Below are 27361 nucleotides of genomic sequence, written 5' to 3'. Positions count from 1 at the left end.
ATGATCGAACGAATGAATGAATGAATGAATGAATGACTGGAGGCGAGGGGGGCGGGGCGTGGAGGGGGCGTGGCCCGCGCGCCCCCGGGAGAGGGGCGGGGGCGGGCGCGAGGCGGGGGCGGGCGCGAGGCGGGGGCGGGCGCGAGGCGGGCGCGCCCCCGTCCGGCCTCCTCGTCCCCGCGGGCCCCGCCCCGCCCCGCCCCGCCAGCGAGGGCGCGCTGACGTCACCCGCCCCCTGCCCGGCCCCGCCCCCTCCGGGGCCCCGCCCCCCTCCGGGCCCCGCCCCCCCGCCCGCCCCCCCGCCCCCCGCCCGCCCCCCCGCCCGCCCCCTGCCGGCCGTCCGGGGCGCGTCCCGCGGCGGAGGGTCCGGGGGCGGAGGGTCCGGGGGCGGAGCGGCGGCGGGGCGGGGCGGGGCGGGGCGGAGCGGGGCGGAGCGGGGCGGCGGAGGGCGGGGGGCTGCGGAGAACGGCGGGCGCCCAGCGAAGAGGGCGTGTGGGGTGCGGGGCGCGGCGCGGCGCAGGTCGGAGCGGGACGCGTCGGAGCCCGGGCAGGGCGGTGAGGTCAGCGAGGTCAGTGCTCCGGCCCGGGGGCGGCGGGGGCGGCGGGGGCGGCGGGGGCGGCGGGGGCGGCGGGGGCGGCCCGGACCGCGGACAATGCGGGAGGGGCCGCGCCGCTTTGTGCTGCAGCCGGCGCCCGGGGGAGCCGGGATGGCCCTCCCTCTCTCTCTCCCTCCCTCCCTCCCTCTCTCCCCCCGTCCCCCGGGCTGTCCGTCCGTCCGTCCCCCGGTCTGTCCGTCCGCCCGCCCGCCCGCCCGCCCTCCCGTCCCCGGGCCTGCCCGGCCTCCAGCGAGGGGGTGGAGGGTTGGGTCCCGGGAGCGGCCCCGCGCAGCCGGACCCGGGCCAGCCCTCCCAACTACAGCCCCCCGCCTCACCCCACCCCACCCCACCCCACCCCACCCACCTCCTAATTCTTCTTCTCCCTGTGGCTTTTATTCGGCGTGGCTCGGTGGAAAGAGCACGAGCTGGGGAGTCGGAGGTCATGGGTTCGAATCCCGCCTCCGCCGCTTCGTCAGCCGGGTGACTGTGGGCCAGTCACTTCACTTCTCTGGGCCCCAGTGACCTCATCTGGAAAATGGGGACTAAGACCGTGAGCCTCACGTGGGACCACCTGATGACCCTGTACCGACCCCAGCGATTAGAACAGTGCTCTGCACATAGTAAGCGCTTCACAAATGCCAACATTATTATTTCCTCCCGCCACACCCAGAAACCTGAGCCGGGCGGCGCCCGTGTCCTGTCCTGTGCCCGTGTCCGGCCCCTGCCCTCCCTCCCTCCGTCCGTCCGTCCCCGGTATTTAACTGAGCGCGTCCTGAGAAACAGCCCTGCCTGGTGGCCACAGCCCGGGCCTGGGAGTCAGAAGGTCATAGGTGCTAATCCCAGCCCCGCCAACTGCTTTGCCGTGTGACCGTGGACAAGTCACTTCACTTCTCTGTGCTTCAGTGACCTCATCTTGTAAAATGGGGATGAAGACTGTGAGCCCCACGTGAGACAACCTGATCACCTTCTATCTGCCCCAGAACTTAGAACAGTGCTTGACACACAGCTTTTGAGCAAAGACCTTTGTTATTATTGTTACCCCAAGAGCACAGCCCTTCTGAGGGGTGGGCAGAGGAGGAGGGGTGGAAAGTGGTCATGGGAGGGCCCGACTCATTGGGTTAAAGTTTGATCCCAGGAGCAGGCGGACAACTGACCTCTCATCCTGAGCCCCCCCGGAGTCGTGGTCTTTTGGAGTGGTCAGTTGAATGGTCAATCAATCAATCAGGAGTAATTGCCGATCACCTGATAAGTGTGGAGCACTGTACTGAGTGCTTGGGAAAGACACAATTCCTGCCTTTAATGAGCTTACGATCTCAGTCTCGGGAGGGAGGCAGCCACTGAAATAATTTGCCCATACAAGAGAATGGAAAGGTTAGAGAAGCAGCGTGGTTCAGTGGAAAGAGCCCGGGCTTGGGAGTCAGAGGTCATGGGTCCGAATCCCGGCTCTGCCACTTGTCAGCTGTGGGACTGTGGGCAAGTCACTTCACTTCTCTGTGCCTCAGTTCCCTCCTCTGTAAAATGGGGATTAAGACTGTGAGCCTCACGTGGGACAACCTGATGACCCTGTATCTCCCCCAGCGCTCAGAACAATGCTCTGCACATAGTAAGCAATTTACAAATACCAACATCATTATTATTATTATTATTATTAAAAGTATTTACTTAATATCATCATAATAATTATTACGTTATTTGTTAAGCATTTACTGTGTGCCAGGCACTGTACTGAGTGCTGGGGTGGATACAAGCAAATCGGGTTGGACACAGTTCTGAAATAGCGGATTATGTAAATATCCACGTGCTGAAGTGCCATAGGTGTTCCTAAGTGCCCAAGTACAGAGGTGGTTTAACACCGCCGAGGTGTCGGTCAGGAAGGAAGCACCCGTTGGGGAAGGCCTCCTGGAGGAGCTGGGATTTGAAGGAGAGAACTGCTTTGCTTTAAAGCGGGAAGGAGTTCAGGCAGGAGCAAGAAGGTGAGCAGAGGGTCGGAGGCGGAAGAAATAAGAAAGATGCACAGTGAGGCAATTTGTGAGAGAGGAACCAAGAGTGTGAGCTGCGATGTAGTGGGAGAAAAGAGTGGTTAAGTAGGAGGGAGAGAAGCGGATGGAGTTCTGGGAAACTGATGGTCAGTTTCTGTTTGGTATGGAGGGCAACAGGCAACCCCTGAAGGGATGTGTGCAGTGAGCACTGCCCCTGTTTCCCCCACCCCCCACCCACTTTGGCTTTCCAGACCTGTGGTTTTTCCACAAGACCTCTCTGCCTTTCACCCCCAGCCCACAAACCGTCTTGTTCATTTCCATTTCCTAACCCCCTTAACACTTCCACTGTTTCTTCCCTGGCCTGTCTCTCCTACCCTTTACCACCACCATCCCTTTGCCCCCCATTGCCTGGAAGCTCTCAGGGGTGGGATGGAGTGGAGGGGAATCCGTTTTTTATATGAGGCTTTCCTCCAGTGCTTTGGGCAGTTGTCTATGCCCCACCTTTGCCCAACTTGCAGATGGCACTCAGTCAACTCCCCCACAAGTGGTCAGCTCCCCAGCCCGGTGCTCAACTGGTGATCGATGTCCAGCATGACGCTCTGTCTACAGTTGGCGTCCAGCACGGTGCTCTGCCTGTGGCCGGGATCCAGCGCCCAGTTGGCATTCAGCCTAGCACTCGGCATTTGGTGGGCATCCAGCACAACGCTCTGCACACGATCAGTACCCAGCATGGTGCTCTGCCTGCGGGAGTGCCTAACGCCCCCAGCACCCAGCAAAGCGCAAGGTCAGTGCCTAGCACAGCACCCAGCACAGCACTCTGCACAGTCAGCACTCAGCACAGCACTCTGCCCACAATCAACGCCCAGCACAGCTCCCTGTGTGTGGCCGGCACCTAGCTGTGCATGAACTTGATGCCCAGTTGGCGCTGAGGATGTTGCCACTCTTGGGGAGCGACCCTCGTGACCTCATTTTACAGGCCTCATCTGTAAAATGGAAATTAAGACTGGGAGTCCTATGTGGGACACGTCCGTGTCCAGCCTGATTAGCTTTTTCTACCCCATTGCGTAGTACAGTGCCTGGCACAGAGTAAGGGCTTAATAAATAACATTTAAATAAAGTGAAAACATGGAACGAGGAGGCAAAGTGGTCTCAGTTCTCTTGAGATTTTCCTCAGGTGCCCGGGCCCTGTGCTGTGAATGAATTGGGGAAAACTGAAGACATTTGTTGTCAGATAGAGAGGAGGAGAAAGTTGCCACTGTTGGTGGTTTCCGCGCCAACTGTTGCCAAGAGTAAATGCTGGCCATGGTAGCAGCCAGGTCCAGAGGGAGGCAGGAGCTGGAGAGCGGTTCTTTTCTGGGCCTCCTCGCATCCCTGCTGGCCCTCCATGCTTGCCCACCCCGAGTGGGATGGGCACGGTTCGAGTCGGACATATATGGCCAGATGTGCGTACCCAGCCGAGCCTGGCTCAGCGATCAATCAGTCAATCTGTCAGTGCTATCTATTGCATTGTTACCGTGTGCAGACCACCGTACTGAGTGCTTGAGAGAGTTGGTAGACATGTTTTTTTGTTGTTGTTTCTGGGTTTTTTGGTATTTTTTAAGCACTTACTATGTGCCAGGCACTATACTAATCACTGGGGTAGATGCAAGGTAATCAGGTTGGACATAAGCCCCTGTCCCATGCGGGGCTCACAGTCTTAGTCCCCATTTTACAGGTGAGGTAACTGAGACACAGAGAAGTTAAGGTCACACAGCAGGCAAGTGGCAGAGCTGGGATTAGAACCTAGTTCCCTTTGACTCTCTTCTGTTCCCTGTCCACAAGGAACTTACATTTAGAAGGGGAGACTGATAATAAAATACATTATGGTTAGGGACATAAGTGTTATGGGTGAAATCCAAGGGCTTAAGGGGTGCAGATCCAAGTGTGTGGACAACATAGACGGAGAGGGAGTAAGAAAGATAAACGTTTAGTCGGGGAAGGCCTGGAGGAAATGTGATTTTAATAAGGCTTTGAAGGAGGGGAGAGTGGGGGAGCGTCTGCCATATAAGAAGGGGGAGGGAGTTCCAGGCCATAAGGAGGGTGTGGGAGAGGGGTCAGCAGGGAACTAGACAAGATTGAGGTACAGTGAGTAGGTTGGCATTAGAGTGAAGCACCGGGCTGGGCTGTAGCAGAAAATCAGTGAGGTAAGGTAGGAGAGAAAGAGCTGATGGAGGGCTTTGAAGGTGATGGTAAGGAGTTTCTGTTAGGTGCAGAGGTGGATGGGCAACTGCTGGAAGTTCTTGAGGAGTGAGAAGATGTGGAGCGAATGGTATTTGAGAAAAATCACTTGAGAAAAATGATCCATGCAGCAGAGGGCAGTAAGGACTGGAGCAGTCTCTGGTCAGGAGGCCCAGAGGTTTAGGCCTCACAGTTTTCTAGCCAGCCGACCACTGGCCGGCTCCCTGCTCCTCCCTGCCCCAACCCAGTTCTTTCCTCGTTTGCCTTCCCCTCAGCTCCACAGTGGCCGGACTGACTCACTCCTCCCTGATCCTGTTCTCCTGTTCCCCCGCTGGCCCACGTGGGTTCTAGCATCCACCACCGGTGCCCACATGTGGGCAGCATTTCAAAAGGGTCACTGATCTCTTCTCTGGGAATTAGGAGTCAAGCTTCCATGACTCCTGGGATCCTTGGGGTCTCATTGGGCTTCCAGGAAAGGGGGGCCTGGTCTCCCTGCTGCTGCCATCCCCTAGTGGTGCTGCTGTTTGATGTTTGCCTCCATGCAGAGGCTAGATGCACACCCCTCCCCCCCCCCGCGCCCCGCCCCCCCCCGATTTCGCTCCAGTCCCTGTCTCCTCCCAACCCAATCCCAAAGCCGTGAGTTGGTGCAGAAGAACCGCTTGTTCGCCTTGCTAGTGATGTTATAAACTGGATTGATTCAAGGGTTGGGGGAGTGGAAGGGACTTAGAGAAGCTTGGTTCCCCCATGTTGTGAAGAAGGGAAGTGGTGACATACACTTGAGCAAATGAGTGTGCATGCGCACAGATGAACACACATGAGCACACAGTGCGGGACTTCACCCAGAACTCCTCACCTTCCCCCCTGAAGCTGACTCCTCCTGACTTTCCCATGTCAGTCAGTGACTCCATCATCATTCCCCTCCCAGAAGTCTGCAACCTAGGTGTTGTTCTGGACTCTTCAGTCTCTTTCAACTCTCACATCGAATCTTCTGGAAAATCTGCTAGTTCTTCCTCAATCAGCTCCCCGGATCTCCTCCCCTGCCCGCCCTCTCTCCCCCCCTACACTCCCCCCCCTGCACTCCCCCCCAACACCCTCCGCCTTAGACCAAACCGATACCATCCCGGGCCAGGCTGTGGTCATGTCGCATCAACCTCCTCGCTGATCTCTCTGCCTCCAGCTTCATCTCCTTCTCGTCTACACTGCTGCAAAGATCATCTCAGGTCACCTCTTGTCCACATCTCACTGCTCCTCCAAAGCCTCTGTCAGGATGTCTTGGCAGCGGCTCTTTTGGGTGGGTAAGGTCAGAGGAGTGCCACGATCACACAGGGAATGGATGCTCATTGCTGTGAAATGTAATGAAACTTCTTGAGTGCTAAAGGTGCAAGAAGCCAAATTGAATTTTAAAAGGTGCCAACCAGGGGGCTGCAATCAGAATGGCTACTGTGGCTAAAAGAGATAAGCCAATTTCGAGCTCAGCCACAGGCTGTCTCCATCTGGTAGTCAGGTGGCGTGTGCTGTGGCCACTGTGACGGATCCTATGGCTGGAGTAAATCTGTGGGCCTTCCCGGTTTGGCCAAAGCCCTCAGCTCGATAGTCTGCTCGGACCCCCAGGCCTCTCTGGCATCCTTGGTGGCTGGGCCAGGGAGCGGAAGGCTCCGACTGGATGGTCATATTGGTGAGCCAGCATTGCCTATCCTGCCACGTGGGCCCTGCTTGGGGACTGGAACAGACCGGCTCCAGAGGCCCGGGGAGTGGATACACCGTTGGGTTTAAACTAGATGGAACGAGGCATCGGGATAAGTCGGGCTTTGCTACTGCAGCCCAGCCTGCACACTCTGCTCCTCTAGAACCAGCTTACTCACTGGACCTTGATTTTGTCATCTTGCTGCCAACCCTTCTCCCACATCCTCCCTCTGGTTTGGGACTCCCTCCCCCCTCCATAAATGCCACACCACCACTCTCTTCACCGTCAAAGCCTTATTAAGGTTGCATCTCCACCAAGAGGCCTTCCCCGATTAAGCCCTCTTTTCCCCCTCCTTCTCCCTTCCGCGTCTTGCACTTGGATCCATGCCCCACCATCCACACGTATGTACATACCTGGAAATTGTTCATATAAATGTCGGTCTTCCCTTCTACACTGTAAGCTTGTCGTGGGCAGAGAATGTGTCCACTAACTCTGTTGTATTGTTCTCTCCCAAGCGCTAGTGCTCTGCACACAGTAATTGCTCATGGTGCCCTGAGTTAATAATAATAATTGTGGTATTTAAGTCCTTCCTGTGTGCCACTGTACTTAGCACTGGGGTGGATACAAGCAAATGGGGTTGGACACAGTCCCTGACCCACATGGGGCTCACAGTCTGAATCCCCATTTTACACATGAGGGAATCTAGGCACAGAGAAGTGAAGTGACTTACTCAAAGTCACCCAACAGAAGTGGTGGAGGCAGAAGTGAAGTGACTTACCCAAGGTCACACAACAGACAAGTGGTGGAGGCGGGCTTCTGCCTGGGGTCCAGTCAAATGCCTTCTGGAAGGGGCTGAGTCTGGGGAAAGAGAAAAGGGCCCCTATGGAGGGAGGGAGGACGAACGGAGGACAGTCAGACAGGGAGGAGCTGGGGTCTGATCACAGAGTGGCTTGGTCAGCGGGCAGCTGTGTGGAGGGGAGCAGGGCAGGCCCCTGTCTGGGTGGAGCGGTGCAGGGCTGGCCCCCCTCTGAGCAGAGGGGTGCGGGGTGTGCTCTTGTCTGTGCATTACTGTTCACCCCAATGGCTGCTGCTTCATTCAGGAATCGGTGGATTCCCGGAGCTGATGAGGTGAAGGGGACGCGAAGAGACGCCGCTCCTAAGCTGACGGTCCACTGGCAGGAGGTGGGACAGCTGATGGGCAAGAGGGTGAAGGGAATCTAGGCCTTTTTCTGGGGCACTGGTCCAGATTGGGCCAAGGGGTCATTTGGAGCCTCCTTCTGGAGGCCCCAGTCCTGGCAGTCCTCGTTGGTCCGGGTTCGGGGTGTCAGCGCAGGGGACTCAGTTGGACTCCCCCCAGACCGGACAAGGAGTCTGGTTATTCTCTGCCGCTGGGCAGTTTTCCCCAAGAGACCCAGCTTTGGAACTGAGCGTTCACTGGGCTCCCGCGGGTGAGGCCCTTCGCGAATCTTTCGGAACGAGGGTCTCACGCATTTCCTGCTGGCCCAGATGCAGCTGGACCTCGATGGGATCGGGCCGGAGTGCGCAGAACTGAAGGGGACTGAGCCTGGCGGGGGACAGGCACTGGGTGGGGGGTCACGGCCTCTCCTGGTTTCTCGTAAACCCCGTGGTGGCCTTGCACCCACCCCCTTCGCTTGGCCCCCCCGGCCTGCTCCCGGCTCCACCCTCCAGCCCCACTACATCCCCCCCTCGCGTCCCTCCCCAACCTCCCTTTCTGTGTGCCACTTCTCCCACGCCCTGAGCCCTTCCCCCGCCCCCACTCTGGTCCTGCTCCCTCCGGCCCCCCACCGGCATGTGGATGGTGGTGGGCAATTCCCTGGGAACTCTGTCAGACTTGGCTGCTGGCCCTTTCACACAGGAACGGACATCAGTGCCCTGCGCACAGTAAGCGCTCAATACATAAGTACGATTGAATGTTGACGGGAAGGGGTTGGAGAAGGTGCCTAGCAGGATGAAGGGGAAGAGGCAGGGGGGCTGAGAAAGAAGGGATCCCCCACAGGATGAGGAAAGGGGATGGACTGGGGAAGGGAATGAGCGATATTGAGGGGATGGGCAAGGGGGAGATTGGGGGAGATTTTGGAGAAAGATAGTGCAGGAATAAGGAGTTGATTGGATGTGAGAGATGAAAGACAGGGAGGAGTCAGAGCCATCAATTAAAACTATTGAAGAGGTAGTGTTTTCGTTCTTATGCCTGTAAATTATTCCATGTCTGTTTCCCCTACGAAATTATAAGATTCTCGAGAGCAGGAATTGCGCCCCCTGCTCTTTTTCATTCTCCAGAGTGCTTAGAGTATTGTTTTGCACACAGCAGGCACTCAGTGCCTATGACTGGGTGATTGTCAAATGGCGAGAGATGGCTGAAGAGGAACCATGGGAAGATCTTGGCTGACGGTTTCTGTTTTACCAACCAAGTCGGCGAGACTGTCAGGTGTAGAGAGATGCAGGGGGAGTTTCAGCAGAGAGTGGAAAGAGCACGGGCCTGGGAGTCAGAGCACCTAGCTTCTAATCCTGGTTCCGATACTTGTCTGCTGTGTAATCTCAGCCAAGTCAATTCGCTTCTCTGTGCTTCAGTTACCTCATCTGCAAAATGGGGATTAAATCTTCTGATTTAGACCCAGAGTTCCACATGGGACAGGGACTATGTCCAACCTGATTATCTCGTACCTACCCTAGCACTTAGTACAGTGCCTAGCATGTAGTAAGTCCTTAACAAGTACCATTAAATTAAAAAAAGTGGAGTGTTTGGGAAAGTCAGTGGGAGTTGTGGGTGTGAGAGTTGGAGTCGATGGGTTTGGAATGGATGACTTGAGGAGAAGCCAGAGCTGAGTTAAAGCAGGAAAAAGGGAATTTGCGGCGGCAGGTCAGTCTGGAGCCTGGATTTTCACCTGCCGAGTTCAGCTTCCCCCCCTAGAGCAGATGGTGGGCATATGCTCCAGGCTTGGGAACAGGGGTGCCAGGGGTTGGGGGAGAGCTGTGGTGCTTTCTGTGCACGTGGGGTGTGTGCCACTCCTGTGGGCCCCGGGGGTCTCCCACTCTGGCCCGACTCAGGTGCTGGGGCTGTGAACTGATGGACCGCTGTCCCCCTCAACAACCCCTCTCCCCCAGCCGGTCCTGCATGGCGGGGGGCAGGTTCGGGATGGTCCTCGTCCGAAGGCGGTGAAGGGTTGGAGGCTGGGCAGGGGATTGGAAAGTTGCCTCTGCTGCCTTCCTGTTGGTCAGACTTTGTTCGTCCACAGCCCAGCCCTCTGTCCTCCCAGCACCACCCCTCCCCCGCTCCATCTCTCTGTCCCCGCTTCGGGCCTGGCTGGGAAGGGTTACAGGAAGCGGCTCGTGGGAGTAAAATGCGCTGCTGTTTCGATTGCAGCGGACAGTGGTGTCTCAGCGAGCAGCGGGAAGTTCTTGCTGACGTGTGCCAGAGCTCCGAGCTTAGCTGGTGAGAATCCGAGACTCAATGGCCTGAGAGACAAGTCCCCCAGTGGGCCCCATAGCCTGGTGAGCGGGCGTTCAGGCCGTGGGACCGGGGAAAGGGCGGGCGAGTTCCAATGTGGCACTGCCAGCCCGGGAAAGTGGACTGCTGGCTCCTCCCCTCCTGCCCCCGCTCCCCAGAGGAGAGGGGTCAGAGGGCAGAAAGTCCAGAAATGAGTCCCTTGGGAGGGTCAGACAAGTGACCCCAGCTACCGGCCCAGGCAGAGTGCCCTGGACTGTGCCATCCCTTTGGGGCTGGGGTTGGAGGTTCCCATCTCTGCTGCTTGTGGGGTCTTCCCTACTCTGTCCCCCGGCCCTTGCCAAGGTCAAAATGTGATCGCCAGGGTCCGGCAGCCTTTAGAGCGAGTTATGAAAAATGCAGTTTGGGCAATTTTCCCGGGCCCTTGGCGGTCATAGCCCGCCACCGATGACTGGGAAAGTATGGCCTAGCGCTCTGATCCTCTCCTTCCCCTCCATTCTTCCTCCCCTCTGCGCCCACCCCTCACGCCCCGGCCGGAGCCTGAGGGGAGCCAGGGAAAGGGTGTTCTCCGAGAAAGTTTCTTCAGGTGTGTCTTAATAAGTCCTGGATCTCTATGACTCGGTTCCCTTAATTAGCCCTTCCCTGTGGATTGCACCTAGCTGGTGACCTACCGCAGCCCAGCCCGCATCCTTTGCTCCTCCATTGCAAACCTACTCTCTCTACCTCGAATTTCCCCGTTTCATCGCTGACCCCTTTCCCATCTCCTCCCTCTGGCCTGGAACTCCCTGCCCCTTCTCCATTTTCAAAGCCTCACTAAAGTCACATCTCTTCCGAGATGCCTTCCCTGACTAAGCCCTCATCTCTCTGATTCATCCTTCTTTCTGAATTGCGTGTGCACTTGGGTGTGTACCCGTTAAGCTCCAGATAGTCAGCCAACCCTCAGCCCCGCAACACTAACGTGCGTATCCTTATATTCACTTACCTGCTATTTATTTCACTGTCTGTTTCCCTGTCTAGAAATTTGGGAGATAAGCCAAGTGCTTAGTACAGTGCTCAGCACACAGTAAGTGCTCAGTAAATACCACTGATTGATTGTCCCACACGGCGTGGGTGGAGGGTCGGGGCTACAGACCAGGGTGTGCCATGGCTGTCCAAGCACCTGGAGTTTTGGGGCAGTGCTAGAGTGTCCGGGGGTAGGATGGAAGTTGTCTTTGCCTCCTGAGACAGAGCCAGGTGGGCGGTCAGCATGGTTGGGGCTTGGAGGGGGGCCGTGAACTGCAGGAGGGGGCAGGGTAGATTTAGGATAAGGGTGACATGAGCGTGTTTGAAAGCAGTGGGGCAGGAGCCATTGGAAAGTGAACAACTTAGGCTGGTGGGGAGGAAGGATGGGGTCGAGTGTTAAGGTGTGAAGGGATGGGGTCGGGGGCACAGGGGGAGGGTATTGGTTTTGATAGGAGGCGGGAGATCTCTTGAGATACAGCTGGGAAAGTCAAAGAGGGAGCAGGAGGAGAGGGGCTGGAGAGGATCAGGAGCTTCCCCTCACCTTGGTTCTCCAACTCCAGTCCTTGACTGTGGAGACTGTGCCGTTCCCCTGGAGACCGTCCCAGTGGCTGCTGGGGATCAGTCTGGTGTGGGCAGGGATTGTCTCTCTCTATTGCTGAATTGTACTTTCCAATCGCTTTGTATGGTGCTCTGCACACAGTAAGCACTCATGAAACACGATTGAATGAATGAATGCTGGGAAGGGCTGAGAGAGGCAGACAATTTCTCCCATCATCGGAGAAAAGGAGGGGACGGGGAGAGACTGGGACGGCTCGGGAACTTGGAAAAGGGAGGGGTGAGAGGGAGAGGCTCCAAGTGACCCAGACTTGACTTTTGCCCCAGAAGTGGTTGCTGGGAAGACGAGCAACATACGGTGGCTTGGGGGCTGGAGAGCGAGTTGCTGGCCCAGTGTCCCTGGTGGGGAGCCGAGCCGCCAAACGGTTGGACGGATGACCGGACGGAAGGCTGGGTGGATAGCCCTTCTTCTGGGAAGGACTCGTGGGAGCGGAGCCGGGGAGCGCGGCCCTGCAGGCACTGTCCCCACAGCTGAGCCGCTCAGGAGAGGATGGTGTGGGGGGCTTTAGTGGGGTGAGGGGCTTGGAAAGGAGTCAGTATGGTGAGGTTGGAACAAAGAAGGGAATCAAGGGGAGACGAGGCTAGGGCCACTAAGGGCGGAAGATGCTGTTAGCTGTTGGTCCCCGAGGTTAGTATGAGGTTTTGGCAAGGGAAGGGGGCAGTGGGAGCGACCGAGTGGAAGGATGAGAGGTTGGGGGAAGCTAGGGGAGACATGGTCCCTGCCTTGGAGGGGCTGCCAGTGAGATAGGAAGAGAGGACACACATGAGAACGCATGCAGAGACACATGCAAACAGCAAACATGACACAGTGTGACTGGAGACCATCTGTGTGGGTGGGTGTGTGCACTGATGGGAGGCATGGGTAGAGTGAAGGAGCGGGAGGGCATGGGCATGTGGGAAGACTTGGCAATGAGTCAGAGTCTCCCACGAACTATGCCAGTCCAGCCTATTTCCAGGGCATGGTAGGCAGACCAGGAACCAGCCTCTGCCCTGCAGCCGACCTGGCCACTCCACCCCTGTGACTGACCTGTGTCCCTCCACTCCTGTGGCCGGTGTATGTCCCTCCGCCCCCACGGCCAGCCTGACCCTTCTGCCTCTGTGGCCGGTCTGTGGCCCTCCGCCCCTGCAGCCATAGTGTCTTCTCCATCCCCGAGATCAGTCTGCAGCTTTTTGGCCAGCGTGCGACTGAGGAAGCAAGTCGGTCATTGAGGAGGATGCTCCGCTTCCTGATTAACTTTGGCTGAGTCCAGTGGCCACGTTAGGCGCTCAGAGCCCAGGGTCATGTTGGCACGCCACCAGTTGGCTCCAGCAGGCCGATCTTGATCACCCATGCTGAGCCCGTGGCACAGGGTTTCCCCAGACCCTGGCCTCCACCCGGCCCTGTCCTGCCTTACGAGGCTTCTCCCTGACCGACTCAGGGGATGATCAGGGAGGTGAGAGGACAGCAGGGCTGGCTGACCGGCATTCGGAAGCTGGACCATCTGGATGGGGGACTGGCAGGATTCCGGTCAGGCGGCCACCAGCCATGTTGTGGGCACAGGTGCAGGGAAGGGCTGGTGGGCGGAAGTTTCTCCTGCAGGAGCTAAGGGTCTGAGCGAGTTCCTGGTGGTGGTGGCCTGGGGCCATGTGCCAGGGACAGTTTCTGCTCCCTGGAGCTAAAAATAGACTTCTCAGAAAGGGCCCCATCTGGCCTTGGGTAGGGGGCGGGGGAAAGGGGAGGGGAGGGTGTGTGCACGCACGTGTGTGTGCGCGTGTGCGTGTATGTGTGTGTCTGTGTGTCTGTGTAGTCATAGGTGGGTGACCCCAGGAGAGAATAGCTTTCTGACTTCCATGAACCCATGATCTTCAGGCAAGGATCCTGAGCCCATAGTCCCCCTGGGGGACTCCTTGACCTTTCTGTGGAGTGGATGGGGCTTTTCGTGGGAGATACAATGTGTACTAAACCCTTCTGTTCCCTGTCTGCACTGGTCCTTGGCAACTGGGAGATGAGGGAGGGTCGAGGGACCTGCCATCAGCAGTCTGCCAGTCTGTTGAGTTCAAGTCTATGCCAACATCTAGTCACTACCTCCTCCTTCCCAGTGGTGGTAAATCAGTCAATAGTATTTATTGAGCACTTAATGTGTGCAGAGCACTGTTCTAAGCATTTGGGAGAGTACAGTACGATAGAGTAGGTAGAGACAGTCCCCTGCCCATGAGAAGCTTACAGTCTGGAAGTTGCGGAGGATGGGCCAAGATCCTCCTCGTGGCCAGGAAGGGGAGGGGCAGAGAGAAGGGGTGACAGGTCACCACGCACAGAGCTGACCTCTGTGACTGGAAGAGCTGGTGGGTTTATGAGCAGAGCTGCAAGGAGACACAAGATAGCCATCGTGTCCCCACCCTTTGTCTCTGCCCCCACAATTCTGCTGGGAGGTTCTGGGGCTCAGGTCATTTTGTTCCTGGCACCTGGGTTTGATGGATGTGTGTGTGTGTGTGTGTGTGTGTGTGTGTTTGTGGATATGAGTTTGCAACCTCCAAAGGTGTGGTCTGTCGTAAGAGTCCGATTGACCAACACTGTCCCATGATCCTGGGGTGTGAGCATCGGGATCGAGTTGTGGGGAGGGATTGGGTTGTAGCGCCCAGCTCTGAATCTCCCCAGGCCCCTGGTCGTGGCCCCGTCCTTTGATCCTTGGCATCGGTGCCTTCTTGTTTTGACTGGTGCTGAGCTGTGTGAACAGATGCCGTTTAAATATAGGAAGCAGGTGTGGGCTTGAGCCAGCGGCCAGTCCTCATTCCTCCAGGTTGCCCCTTTCAAAACAACCTCGACCCGGCCGGCACTGCCGCCACCATAAATAGCCGGGGAAACGTGCTGCCTCGGGTCCCCGGAGAGCTCGGCTCCGGCTCTCCGGCCCCTTCCTCTCGGAAACGTCCCCCGCGGCCCGGGTGCCGCTCCCTGCCGAGGAGAGGGGCGGTGTCCGGCCGGCCCTGCCCTGACGTCAGCCTGCGGCTCGGCCGGCTGCTGAGCCGCCTTGCCGTCCCCTTGGGCTGGACGGTCCTGGGTAGGTCGGGGACGGGGAGAGCGGGGCAACGGGAGGATGGATGGGCGGGACGGCAGAGGCGGCGGAGAAGCCCTCGGCCTCTCCAGATGGGGTAAGCTGGAGCCCACAGGCACAGGTCGGGCTGTAGATAGTTTCCTCGGGCCAGTGAAGGGAGGGACCACCTGGGGGAGGGTGGAGGTGGGCACAGGCAGGGGTGTCGGTGTGGGGAGGGGGCGGGTGTTGGGAGGAACTGGCTTTCTCTCTGGGACTCGGGCTGGGGAAAGCCCACTGATGGGGAATCCATGAGAGAGCTGGGCTGGGGGGCTGGGGGGCAGAGGGGGTGGAGATCAGACCATCCCCCCACTCCGCGTGCAGAGTCGGTTGAGAGGTCCCGTCCCTCCAACTGCTCTGTTCCTTCCTTCCTTTGATCGCCGGACTTCTTCTCTTCCTCCACCTTCTCCCAGGCCGGTCTCTCTCTTCCTCTACTCTCCCATCCTCCATCCCCTTACTTTTGCTTGGAACCCCCTCCCCTCCAAAGTCAATCAATTAGTGGGTTTTATTGAACGCTCTCTGTGTGCAGAGCATTAGATCAAGCACTTGGGGGAGTATAATACGACAGATTTGGTAGATACTTTCCCTGCCCACATGGAGCTCACAGTCTAGAGGGAATCCAGCAGACAACAGCTCTCCCACATTCAGAGCTATCTGAAAGCCTGCCTCCTCCAAGTAGTCTTCCCTGATTAATTCCCAGAATCCCCAAACAGATAAAGCCGTCAGCCACCTTGAACAGTTGAGCTTTATCTATCCCCTGACTAACCTGTCAACTCCCCACCCTTTTCTTCTTCCTTTCTCTGACACTTATGCTCTTGGGTCCATTCCCTTCACACCACCCTCACCGCAAAGCATTTTTGCCTGTCTTCCCAACTAATTACAAGATTCTTGAAGGCAGGGATCATGACTACCAAACTCTGTTGTATTGTACTCTCCCAAGTGCTTCATATGATGCTCTACACACAGTAAGTGCTCAATAAATACCATTCGTGGATCGATTGACTCAACCCATCAGCACTTGGGCATACACATTTACTTAATTGAGCACTCGGTTATTTACTTTGATTAATCAATTGTCAATTTTTTTTTGTCTCCCCTGTTATAAGCTCTTTGTGGGTGGGTAATGTCACCTGTTTTGTACTTCTCCAGTGCTTAGCAAGGTGCATTGCAGTCAATCAGTGATATTTATTGAGTGCTTACTGTGTCAAGAGCACTGTACTAAGTCCTTGGAGGAGTACAATACAGTTGCACCCAGTGGGTGTTTATAAATGCTATTACTGATCGCTATTCCGTTTTCCTCTTTCCCTTTCCTACCTCTCCACTCATGCCCCCTCTCTCAGAGTCCCCTGCAGGGCTGACCTAGCCCCTCATTTAAAAATAGCTAGTTGGGGTCTGTGCCTCAGTGGGGCTGTGTTTTCAGGGGTCTGTGCATTCAGAGTTCTGTGCCTCAGTGGGTCTGTGCATTCGGGGCATTCTGTGCCTCAGTGAGGCTGTGCACCGAGGGTCTGTGTGTCAGTGGGACTCTGCTTGCTGTGTGTGTGTGTGTTTTGGGGGGGGGGGGGGTCTGTGTGCTTGAGGGTCTGTCTGTCAATAGATCTGGGTGCCTGGGAGGTCTGTGTGCCTTTCTGCCTCACCTCTCTGTCCCCACCTCTCTTTCCCCATCTCTCTGTCCTCATCTGTCTCGGTGCCCATCTCTCTGCCTTCCTTACCTTCACCCCTCGTCCTCACTTCTCTTCCCCAGCACCTCTGCCATCCTCCCTCTGCCCACTTCTCTGTTTCTGTCTCTCTGCCCAACCTCTCTGCCCCCACTTCTCTACCCCACACCTCTGTCCTGCCTCTCTGTCCCTGCCCTTCTGCCCCCGACAGTAACCTAGAGTCATCTTGCCCACTCCCGGCTTTGGGGTTTCCCTTGGGCTGGCCAGGCCGAACTCCCCAGTCACTCAAGGTGCAGTGGTCACTCCATGTGTGATGGTCATTCTCCAAGACCGTCTCTCTCTCTCACGTGGCCCAGAGATCCTCTGGGCTGGACTGGAAATCACCTCATGTCTTTTCCCGTCCCAGGTGTCACCTGCACCCACCCATGTAAGATCAATGGAGCGGCCACCAGGAACTGTCCCTGACTACCTGCCACACACAGCGGAGCCCGCGCTGCCGACCCGTCCCGCGACTGAGCCACTGAGCTGTTGCTGAGCCGTCCTGCCTCTGAACTGTCCTGCCACTTAGCGGTCCTGCCCCTGAGCTGTCCCACCACTCGACTGTCACCAAGTTGACCCTCCCTCCATCTTGCCGCTGAGCTGTCCCACTGCAGAGCAGACCCTCCATCCGTCCCACTGTCCATCCTCTTGCCGAGCCATCCCGCTGCCGAGCCGTCCCGTCGCCGAGCCGTCACGCCGCCGCACCGTCCCACCGCTGAGCCGTCCCGCCGCTAAGTCGTCCCACCGTCCATCCCACCGTCTTTCCCGCAGCAGAGCCATCCCATCGCCGAGCCGTCCCGCCGTCCGGCCCGGGAAGCTGGAGGAGCCCGTGTCCCACCTTCACCATTCTCGTCTCCTGCGCATGGGCACTGCAACCCCGGGGCGCCCGGCCGCTGGCCCCCCCGCCTAGGCGTCCCACCCCCAGGTACTCCACGTATCCTGATGGGGTAACGTGACCCACGGCCCACGCGCAGCCGCCGGACTGACACTCGGGACCACCACCGGCGGCCGCTCCCCGACCAGCCCAGCCCAGCTCTTTACTCCTCACTGGAGCACGAGAGGGCAGCGGCGGCGAAGGCCACCCCGCTGGTGCCCGCTGGTTCCTGGGTCGTCGGCAGCGCCGGGCGCTGCCAACGCCAGATTCTGGGTTCTTGTGGGCTCCGGCCCCTGGGGCTCGGGTTGGTTGTAGAGTTGGGGATCTGAGAGGGTCCCCAGGAGCGGACAGAATTTGCACTACATTTTTGTGGATTTGGAAGGTTTTGGCAGCTGTGCCCCAGGACCCTTGGACCCCATTCCCAGGTGCCCGTCCTCCTACCAGCTCCCCCTCCCCCTTGGCCCCTACCGGCTCGCCATGGCCCGAATGAACCGGCCTGCACCCGTGGAAGTCTGCCACAAAAATATGCGTTTCTTGATTACCCACAACCCTTCCAACACCACTCTGAGCACCTTCATCCAGGTCAGTCCTCCAGGAGCCTTCCTGGCCTGCTTGAGGCTGGAGGGGGGAGGGAGGGCGCGGCAGGTGTACTCCCGGGGCCGAGCAGGGACTTTTGAGGTCACTGATGGCCCCTGGGCTGGGTGGCTATGGCCGAGGGGAACCCCTGCCCCACTGTGGAACCTTGGGCAGTGAGAACCCCCAACCACGCCACGACCCTGGTTAACCCTCTCCTGGGCTCCTGGGAAGGGCAGGAAACAGTCTCTCCTGGAAAAATCTGGGTCCCGAGGCTCGCTTGGGGTCCCACAGCAGCTGGAGCTCTGGTCCTCCCTGAAAACAGAGGTGGGTTGGGGTGTTGGGACAGAGGAGCTGCCGGCCCTGAACAACCCCTGAGTGGGGGTGGGGGAGGTGCCTGGACTGAGGTCATGGGACCCAATGGGAGGACAGGGAACGTCCATCCTATAAAAATATCTCATTGCTCCTGGCAGGGATGGGTCCCTGGCTATTTGAGGGTGGAGCAGGGGTTTCCCCGGAGGGATGAGGGACCCAGGGCCATCAGCCAAGCCACCAGCCGCTTGCATTTTCAGCTCCCTCAATAGCTATCTCTGGCTTGGCTCCAGGGCCTGGTCCAGCCAGCTGCAGAGGCCCCAGCTTTGGCCCGCAATTGGCAGGGAGCAGGGAGGGATGGGGGTGGGGGAGGAGGTTGGCGGGAGGGTGGAAGGGGTGGAAAGAGGAGGAAAGAGCAGCTCAGGACCAGTCACTGTTCTCTTGCATCTACCTGGTCTCAGACCTCAGATTGCAACTTCAAGGGGGAAGATGAATCAGGTGGACTGGGGCTGGAGATCTCCACTTAGCCACTGACTTGCCATGTGGCCTAGGAACTGCCCCTTGGCCTCCCCGGCCAAGGTGGATTGGTGGTGCTTTGACCGGGATTATCATTTTAGAGACTTGGGATGGGGGTGGAGCTGGTCATCAAGTCGTCAAGAGATCAGAGGTATGGGCGGGGAGGCCTCTTTGTCAGGAAGTGGGTGTTTGGGGGAGAGGGCAGGTGAAGAGATCATTGAGGTTAGAGATTGTGTGGTGACTAGTGATGCGGAGATCCAGAGAATGTCCTAGTTGATGAGTGGAAGAGCTGCCGGGGAGCAGGAGGTCTTGTGGAGTTAAGGAGTGAGGGGAGGGAGGAATCTTGAGGAACTTTTGTGTGGATGTTGAAAGCCCCAAATCCCCGAGGATCCATATAGGGGAGAAGGAGTGAAGAAAAGAGAGAAAGGCATCAAATTCTTTGGGCAAATTGGAGGTGGAGCCATGGTGGGGAGGAAGGGCATAGGTGACCGCAACAAGTGATCAAAGCGGCTGGTAGAGGCAGATGGTAACTATCCCTTGGCACTCGTGTATTTCTGAAAACTAGGGGAATAGGTTTCTGTTGCTGTAACTGTTGATGGTTGACTCTCTGTGACTTGATAGTTACCCTTTATGAAATAGTTGTTTGTGTGCCTGTCCTGTCTGCCCTATCAGACTAGCAGCCCGTCCAGAGTAGGGACTGTGTCTCCACCTCACCGCTGTGCCCATCCTCACCAGGCTCTGTCCCTGCGGACCCTCAGCGTGGATGGGTACTGACTTTCCTCCTTCTCCCCGACTCTTGGGACCTCCCCCCTCCACCAGGATGGGGCGTGTGGCCTCGGGCTGGACCTCGGGTTGGTCTCTGGCTGGGCTAGCCTCACAGGGAAGCAGACCCGGGGAGAAGGTGCCGGGAAGCCCCTGTGGGCGCTGATGCCTGCTCTTTCTGCAGGATTTGAAGAAATATGGAGCCACCACCGTCGTGAGGGTCTGTGAGGTCACCTATGACAAGACTCCTCTGGAGAAAGATGGTATTTCCGTCATGGTGAGTCCTGCACACCCTTCTGTGCCCCTTCCCCCCGCCCTGAGACTCCCTGCTCCCCAGGTCCTCCTCTTTTCCCGGCTCCCCTCTCTTTCCTCAGTGCCCCCAGAGTTTTTGCTGCAAGTTGAATTTCCATTGCAGTTTTACTTTAAGCAGAAGTGGAGAAGCCAGTGGGGAGAAACCTGCCCCAGCTGATTCTCCGGAAGTTACTGCTGTTTGTTTCCTGTTCTGCTTCTCTCTCCCCAGAGCGAGGAGAGTAGGGGGCAGGGAGAACATGGGTGGTGAGGGGGAGGTACAGGAGGAGCTGAGTGAGGGGAGCGCAGGGGGAAAGCTTTGCAGGAAATAAGCCCGTCAATGGGCAGGGATTGTCTCTATTTGTTGCTGAATTGTACGTTCCAAGCGCTTAGTAAAGTGCTCTGCACATAGTAAGCGCTCAATAAATACTGTTGAATGAATGAAGGAAAGGGATGGAGAGTGTAGGGCAGGGTGAATATAGGCGCTAGGGGCTCAGGGGGTGCTTGAGAAGGTGCAGAGGGGAACACTTGGGGGAAGGGAAGGAGGAGCACAGGGGTGGAGTGAGCGAGGGTGGTGGGGGTGCAGGAGGAGCGCAGGGAGTTGAGAGGAACATGCGTGGTGAGAAGTGCTCGAGAGGCCATGGGTGGTGGCGTAAGGGGACTGCTGCGGGGCGGGAGGGGGCTCGGGGGGCACAAGGGTTGGGCCTGACCCATCTGCTAGTTCCTTTTCTGGAGTCTAGTGAGGCGGGGTGGCAACCACCCCTTCTTCCCGTCAGAGTCTGTGTTGCAGACGTGGATTCCAATGCTTCCAGCTCACAGGAAAGAAAACCTGCTGAGAGTCTCCTCAGTCAGGCCCAGCCCAACCCACCCCACCATGGCCCCTGTTGCCCCAGACTTCCCTCCTCCCCCAACTGTTTCCCCATCTCTCCATGGTTTTTCCACTCCCACCCTAATCCTAAACCTCTCCCTCGCTCCTTTCATTCAATAGTATTTATTGAGTGCTTACTATGTGCAGAGCACTGTACTAAGCGCTTGGAATGAACAAGTCGGCAACAGATAGAGACAGTCCCTGCCGTTTGACGGGCTTACAGTCTAATCAGGTGCTCCTTGGGCTGCTGATGGGAGCTTCCATGGGAGCGGTTGGCATTGATTTCTCCAGTTGGCTCTCTGGGTGCTTAGGGCAGGAGCTCAGTTGCCTTGCAAAATGATTCCTTCCTTTTTCCAAGATTTTAATGCCGCACTTTTATTTCCAAAGTGCTCTCATGTTATTGAAGTCATTTTGTGCTCAGAAAATCCCTATGAGGTAAGGAAAGGCAGGTATTATTACCACCCACTTTGTAGATGGGGTAACCGAGGCATGAAGCGGTCACATGACCGACCCCAAAGTCTCAGGGCAGGCAAGTGGCAGAGCTGCATTGAGGGAGCCCAGGTTCTCCAACTCGCAGACACATTCTCACTCCAGTGCACCAAGTTGCCCATCCTTTGGGTTTGAAGATGGGACAGAGACCGACTGCTGGTTTCCAACTTTAGTGGGCAGGATTGGGAAGAAATCCAGATCTTTCTCCAGACCAGGGACTAGCCACCAACTGGCCATTGGCGAGGTGCAGCTGCTTAACTCCCTGGCGGTTGTAGTGAGGCACCTGACCTGAGTGGGTGGGGGAGTCCGAAGGGACCCCTCTCTTCCCCCTGACCTGACTGACTGGCCAGTGGAGTCAGAGCTGATATCCCGACTGGTTGGGGCTGCCCCTTCTCTGCTGCCCCCGGAGCCCTTCTCCCGGAAGGGGCACCTGAGGTACTGCCTGGGGCAGATACTAGCCAGGCTCCCTGAATGGTGGTCAGTGGGGGGAACACCATGGGACTGACCGGCAGACCTAGGCTGGGGAGCCCAGTCGGCCTAGTGGGAGGCTGGGGGAGAGGACTTCTCCGAGACTCCCCGCTGGCCGATCGGCTGAGCCCAGACTTGTCAAGGTGGCCGGTTCGACGCTTGGCTCCCAGTGGGTCCCACAGAGGGAGCCAGCAGGTTGTTGTTGGCTGCTGGGGTTCTCTTTCTGTCTGTCCAGCCCGTCGGGAGTGGGGGCCTGTTTCCCATATAGAGGAAATTGAGGCCAGGTAGGGGGTGTAGAGGGAGGGCCCTAGTTGCTGTAGGTAGCTCCCGCCAAGACCCCAGTTGACTGCACTCTCAGAGACCTGTCCCAGAGTGACCCTGGTTCCCCTGCACCCCTGTGTCTCTGCCCTTTCTCTGCTCACAGGCCCGGGGCTCCTGAGGGCCGAGGCCGGGCCTGGTGTGTCGTGCGGCTCCCGGGCTGCTCCGCTCGGGGCTGGCGATGATGGGGGCCCTGGGAAGCGTCCTGACCCCACCCTCTGCCCGGGAGTCGAGCGTCCTGAAAGAGCTTTGGTCCTGGCGTGGCTCAGTGGAAAGAGCACGGGCTTGGGAGTCAGAGGTCATGGGTTCTAATCCTGGCTCCACTACTTGTCAGCTGTGTGACTTTGGGCAAGTCACTTCACTTCTCTGGGCCTCAGTTACCTCGTCTGTAAAATGGGGATTAAGACTGTGAGCCCCACGTGGGACAACCTGATCACCTTGTATCCCCCCTAGTGCTTAGAACAGTGCTTCGCACATAGTAAGCACTTAACAAATACCATCATCATCCCCATCATCATGGCGGGGCAGGAGGGAGTGTTCTCTGCTGGCCAGCTCTGAGTCGAGGGGCTTAGGGTGGGGAGGGGCCTCTCCCTTTGCAGACTTGAAGAATACATGGGACTCCCTTCTCAGCGTCAGTCTGGGCTGGTTTGGGGGCCTGGAAGTCGGCAAGGGGGCTGGACACATGGACCTCGGGGGCGCTCCCCAGCCCTGGGATCCGAGCCTCACTGGGGGTGTCTCCCATCCGCCCCAGGACTGGCCGTTTGATGACGGAGCCCCTCCCCCCAGCAAGGTGGTGGATGACTGGCTGAGCCTGCTCAAAGCCAAGTTCTGCGAAGACCCGGGTTGCTGCGTGGCTGTGCACTGTGTGGCTGGCTTGGGGCGGTGAGTGTCTCGGGAATGCTGGGAGCTGGGAGAGGGAGAGGGAGGAAGAGAGCAGGGAGAGGGGAGGGGAGAGAAGGAGTGCAGTGTGGCCTAGAGGAAAGACCATGGGCCTGGTAATCAGAGGACCTGAGTAATAATTCCAGTTCCGCCACTTGCTTCCTGTGACACTTTGGGCAAGTCACTTAAGTTCCCGAGAAGCAGCATGGTGTAGTGGGCAGAGCACGGGCTTGAGCGTCAGAAGGTCATGGGTTCTAATCCCGGCTCTACCACTTGTCTGCTTTGTGACCTCGGGCAAGTCACTTTACTTCTCTGTGCCTCAGTTACCTCATCTGTAAAATGGGAGTTGAGGCTGTGAGCCTCAGTTGGGACAGCGACTCTGTCCAGCCCAATTCGACCACCCCAGCATTTAGTACAGTGCCTGGTACATAGTAAGGGCTTAATTACAAATATTATTATTATTCTCTGTACCTCGGTTTTCTCATACATAAAATGGGGATTCCACACTTAGCTGTGCAAGGCTGCCAGTCTGATCAGGGTGACAGGACTCACACTCATCCTCACCCTCACTTATTCTCTCGCACTGTTCTGGATGATGGAGAAGGGACAGAGGGGAGAAGGCCGCGGTGGCGGAGGTGACATAAATGAACAACCCAAATAACGATATTAGACAGTCATAAAAACAACAATGGCCTCACCAAGAATTTGAATAAGGGCTGAAATGGGAATGGGTGAGAGTAGTGCAAGGAGGGGTGAATCAAGGAAGGCTTCCTGGAGGTGGTGGAGTTGAGTAGACTGTATCCCACCTGTTTAGCTTGTTTCAACCCTAGCACTCAATACCATGTTTGACATATAGTAAATGCTTAATCAATCCGTGGTATTTACTGAGTGCTTGCTATATGCAGAGCACTGTACTAAGTGCATAGGAGAGTACAATACAACTTTGGTAGACATGTTCCCTGCTCATGAGTTTGCAGTCCAGAAGGAGAAGACAGATGTTAAAATAAATCATGAATATATATGTAAGTGCTGATGGATTGAGGGTTGGGTATATATAATAATGATTATCGTACATAGTAATAATTACTATGTGCCAAGCACTGTTCTAAACACTGGGGTAGATACAAGTTAATCAGGTTGGACTCTTAATCCCCGTTTTACATACAAGGAAAGTGAGGCCCAGAAAAGTTAAGTGACTTGCCTAAAATCTCACAGCAGACACGTGACAGGACTGGGATTAGAACCCAGGTCCTTCTGACTCCAGGGCCCATGCACTATCCACTAAGCCACGCTCCTTCCAAAGGGTATAGATCCAAGTTCACAGGCAAGGTAAAAGGGAGAGGGAGTTGGGGAAATGAGGGTTTAGTCAGGTTAGGCCTCTTGGAGGAGATGTGATGTTAGTAAAACTCTGAAGTGGGGAGAGTGAGGGTCTGTCATGTAAGAAGGGGGAAGGAGTTCCAGGCCCAAAGGAGGATGTGGGCAAGATATTTGAGGTAGAGGTACAGTAAGTTGGCTTTAAAAGAGCGGAGTGTGTGGGTTGACAGATATCACAATTGTCATAATTAGGACTAGGGCTCTGAGGCCATCTTAGTGTGGACCCCAGGCCCTCAATCAATCAATCATATTTATTGAGCACTATGTGCCGAGCACTATACTAAACGCTTGGGAGAGCTCAACAATTAGCAGACATGTTCCTTGCCCATAACGAGCTTACAGTCTAAGAGGGAGTTACATTAATATGAATAAATAATATATAATCCAAAGAAATGTACATAAGTGCTGTGGGGTTGGGAATGGGGTGAATATCAAATGTCCAAAGGACAGTGAATGAAATGGTGGAAAAGGGACCTCCGGAGGTCATCTAGTCTCTCCCCTGCTTCTGGGAAAGAAACCACCCCAGCTGTCCCTAGGAGGTTGCCTTGGGCAGGAAGAGGTTGAGGGCCCATCTCTTGGGGGTGTGGGGGGACCCTCGGCCCCTCACCCCCTGGCTCCAGGGCAACAGTTCCATTCCATGTCCCCTCAGCTTGATAACCGGGCAACGGGGCCCCCACCCCAAAGGGGCCAGCTGGCAGCTGGGGTGAGGACTTGGGGATGATGTGGATTCTGTCTGTTCCCAGGGCCCCAGTGCTTGTGGCTCTGGCTCTGATCGAGAGCGGCATGAAGTACGAAGACGCCATCCAGTTCATCAGACAGTAAGTCCCCGAAACGGCTTTCCCTTCTTCTGACGGGGCCATGGGCTGCCTCCCTTCCTCCTTTCTTCCCTCCCTCCATTCTTCTCTCTCCTTTCCTTCCTCCCTGCCGGATGCTAGGCTGCCGGCCCTTTCTCAGGAGGGAGCTGGCAGAATGGTCAGTCACCTTGGAGGACCAGGGGTGGCCAAACTCTTGGCTGACCCGGGATCTAGGGTGGGGCTGGGGTGGGCAAGTTGGGGTTCATCCTACCTCCTACTCTGCCCCAGCTGCGGGTCAGGAAATGTAGGGGCCACGGGGGCAGCGTGCAGAACTCCCACTTCCTCCCAGCAACAGGCCAAGCCGACACATTTAAAAACAACTCCTGTCAGACCCATCCCGCATATACCACGCTCCCATCTCTGGACTTTCTCTGACCGAACCTTTCCCTTGGGAAGCCCTACCCCCATCCCCCACCCCCCTCACACTCCGCCTCTCTGTGATGTGAGGAGGGTTTCCACAGCGACGGGACCAGCGCCCCGCGAACCCTGCCCCACGGGCTGGTTGTTTACCAGCAGCTAATCTCCCCCGGGAGAGCAGAGAGCATGAGAACATGGCTGGCTCTTGGCTTAACCGACCCCAGGGTAACCAGCTTGCCAGTGCTGCAGACGTTTAAAGCTGGGCTCGGTTGTGTGTTTCCAAGCTGGGCTGGGCTGGGCACACTCAGCCAACCCCTGGGGCCTTCTGAGGCTTGTTTTCATAGAGGTGGTTTTGTGTGTGGGTTTGGGTCTGGGTTTGTGTGTTCGTCCTGAGAGTTTCCCCAAGGCGAGAGGTCAGAAGTCACTATCTCTGACCTGGGGCAGGGTAGACCAGAGCTTCAGGTTTGGGGTCGAGTCTGCCCTTCGGTGAACACCTCAGCCTACCCCTACCCCTGGTCCCTGTTCCTGATTCTCCCCGGGACCTGATCCCAGCTCTCCCAAGACTCAATTCCTAACTCTCCCCACACCCTATCACTGATTCTCCCCTTTCCTTCTCTTCCAGGAAGCGCCGAGGTGCAATCAACAGCAAACAGTTAACATATTTGGAAAAATACCGGCCAAAACAGAGACTGAGATTCAAGGACCCTCACAACCATAAGAACAAGTGCTGCATCATGTAACCTCAGCTGCCTCTTGCCAACACTCACAACTACTGCTTCACAGACACACCCACATTCTCCATCTCTCACTCACCCACACACATACACACCCACACCCACCCCCCCCCCCCCCCCACACAAACTCTCTTTCTTTCACACACACACTCACACTCACACTCTCACAGGGTTGATAAGCAGGGAGCTGGAGGGTTTGGATTTAGGTAGCACTGACTTCTCCCCTCACCGCCCACCTGTCTGACTTTCCTGAAAAGAGTTTTCCTCTTGAACGATTGCTGCAATCAAACCTGGGGAGGAAAAGACCATTCTGCCTCTTAACTGCCCTATGCTGAATCAGAGGACCTGCTGGGCTGTTTCCTTTTATAAAAATATTTCCTTTCCCCCGCCACCTCCAACCCTTTCCAGGCAGGGTTTTGTCCTTGTAAATTATCCAGCCTAAGATGGACAAGGATGTTCCGAGTCTAAAATACAATAAAAGCTTCCCCTGGCTCTCTGAGTGAAGAATGGCAGGGTGGGTGATGAAGACGGGCACAGGGGGACTATGGGAGGCGGGTCCTGTGGTAGTAGCCTAATTGCTTCCATCTTAGAGGGATCGACCAGCCCTTCTGCATCTGACTTTGCTGCCCTTTGATGTGAGTGTGAGTGACCCTTGATCATCCCCGTGATCCGGGCAGGAGGAAAGGGGTGAGGTTCAAGGGGGCCCTGCTGGATCTGCCGTCTCCAGTGTTGGCAGTGGGATGAGAGCCACAGCTGTGGTCTGTGGGGGGGTCACAGGCTGGTAGGAGAAGTTGGTAGCCAGAACTGTAATGATGAGAGCGTTAGAAAGTAAGGATGGTTATGCCACTACACAGTCTTCTGGATAGCCCAGGGTGGATAATGGCGAGCTGGTAGTTTCTGACGCAGTTCTCATCAGGTAGCTTCATTGTATCTCTCCCCAACCCCCTCTTACTCTAAGGCCATTGGTGGGAGGAGAGAAGGATTTCTGGATCCTAAAGAGAAGCAGCGTGGCCTAGGGGATAGAATACAGCTCTGGGAGTCCAAAGGACCTGGGTACTCATTCCAGCTCCACCACTTGTCTGCTCTGTGACTTTGGGCAAGTCACTTAACTTCTCTGTGCCTCAGTTACCTCATCTGTAAAGTGGGGATTAAGGTGGAGTCCCGTGTGGGACAGGGACCGTGTCCAACCTGGTTACCTTCTATCTACTCCACCCTTTGGAACAGTGCTTGACACATTCGCGCTTAAAAAATGCCATTATTATTGTTAAAGGGCTATCTTGGAAGTATTGTGGTCTAGGGGAAAGATCACAGGCCTGGGAGTCAGAGGACTTGAGTTCTAATCCTGGTTCTGCCACTTGCTTGACCTTGGGTAAGTTACAT

At 56.6% G+C, this 27361-nt stretch overlaps 1 protein-coding gene across 8 annotated transcripts; it reads left to right on the top strand.

Annotated features, from left to right (window-relative positions):
• The first annotated feature begins 464 nt into the window (after positions 1-464).
• PTP4A3 (protein tyrosine phosphatase 4A3) lies at positions 465-26480 on the top strand. 8 transcript variants are annotated; one of them, XM_029063677.2, is made up of 8 exons: positions 473-569; positions 7577-7658; positions 9859-9927; positions 16683-17771; positions 19537-19629; positions 22535-22665; positions 24780-24854; positions 25870-26480. In XM_029063677.2, exons 4-8 carry the CDS (start codon positions 17667-17669, stop codon positions 25985-25987), a joined length of 522 nt encoding a protein of 173 aa, XP_028919510.1. In that variant the 5' UTR covers positions 473-569; positions 7577-7658; positions 9859-9927; positions 16683-17666; the 3' UTR covers positions 25988-26480. The 8 variants fall into 8 exon arrangements, with proteins under 8 accessions (XP_028919508.1, XP_028919510.1, XP_028919509.1 ...); XM_029063676.2 differs by lacking the exon at positions 7577-7658; XM_029063678.2 differs by lacking the exon at positions 7577-7658 and having other exon boundaries at positions 9859-9986.
• The last annotated feature ends 881 nt before the right edge of the window (positions 26481-27361 follow it).

This window comes from Ornithorhynchus anatinus, chromosome 4 (genome assembly GCF_004115215.2).
Source record: "Ornithorhynchus anatinus isolate Pmale09 chromosome 4, mOrnAna1.pri.v4, whole genome shotgun sequence".
NCBI classification, from domain to species: Eukaryota; Metazoa; Chordata; class Mammalia; order Monotremata; family Ornithorhynchidae; genus Ornithorhynchus; species Ornithorhynchus anatinus.
The sequence above is the reverse complement of the archived record's forward strand: the minus strand, read 5'-3'. Positions and strand labels throughout refer to the sequence as shown.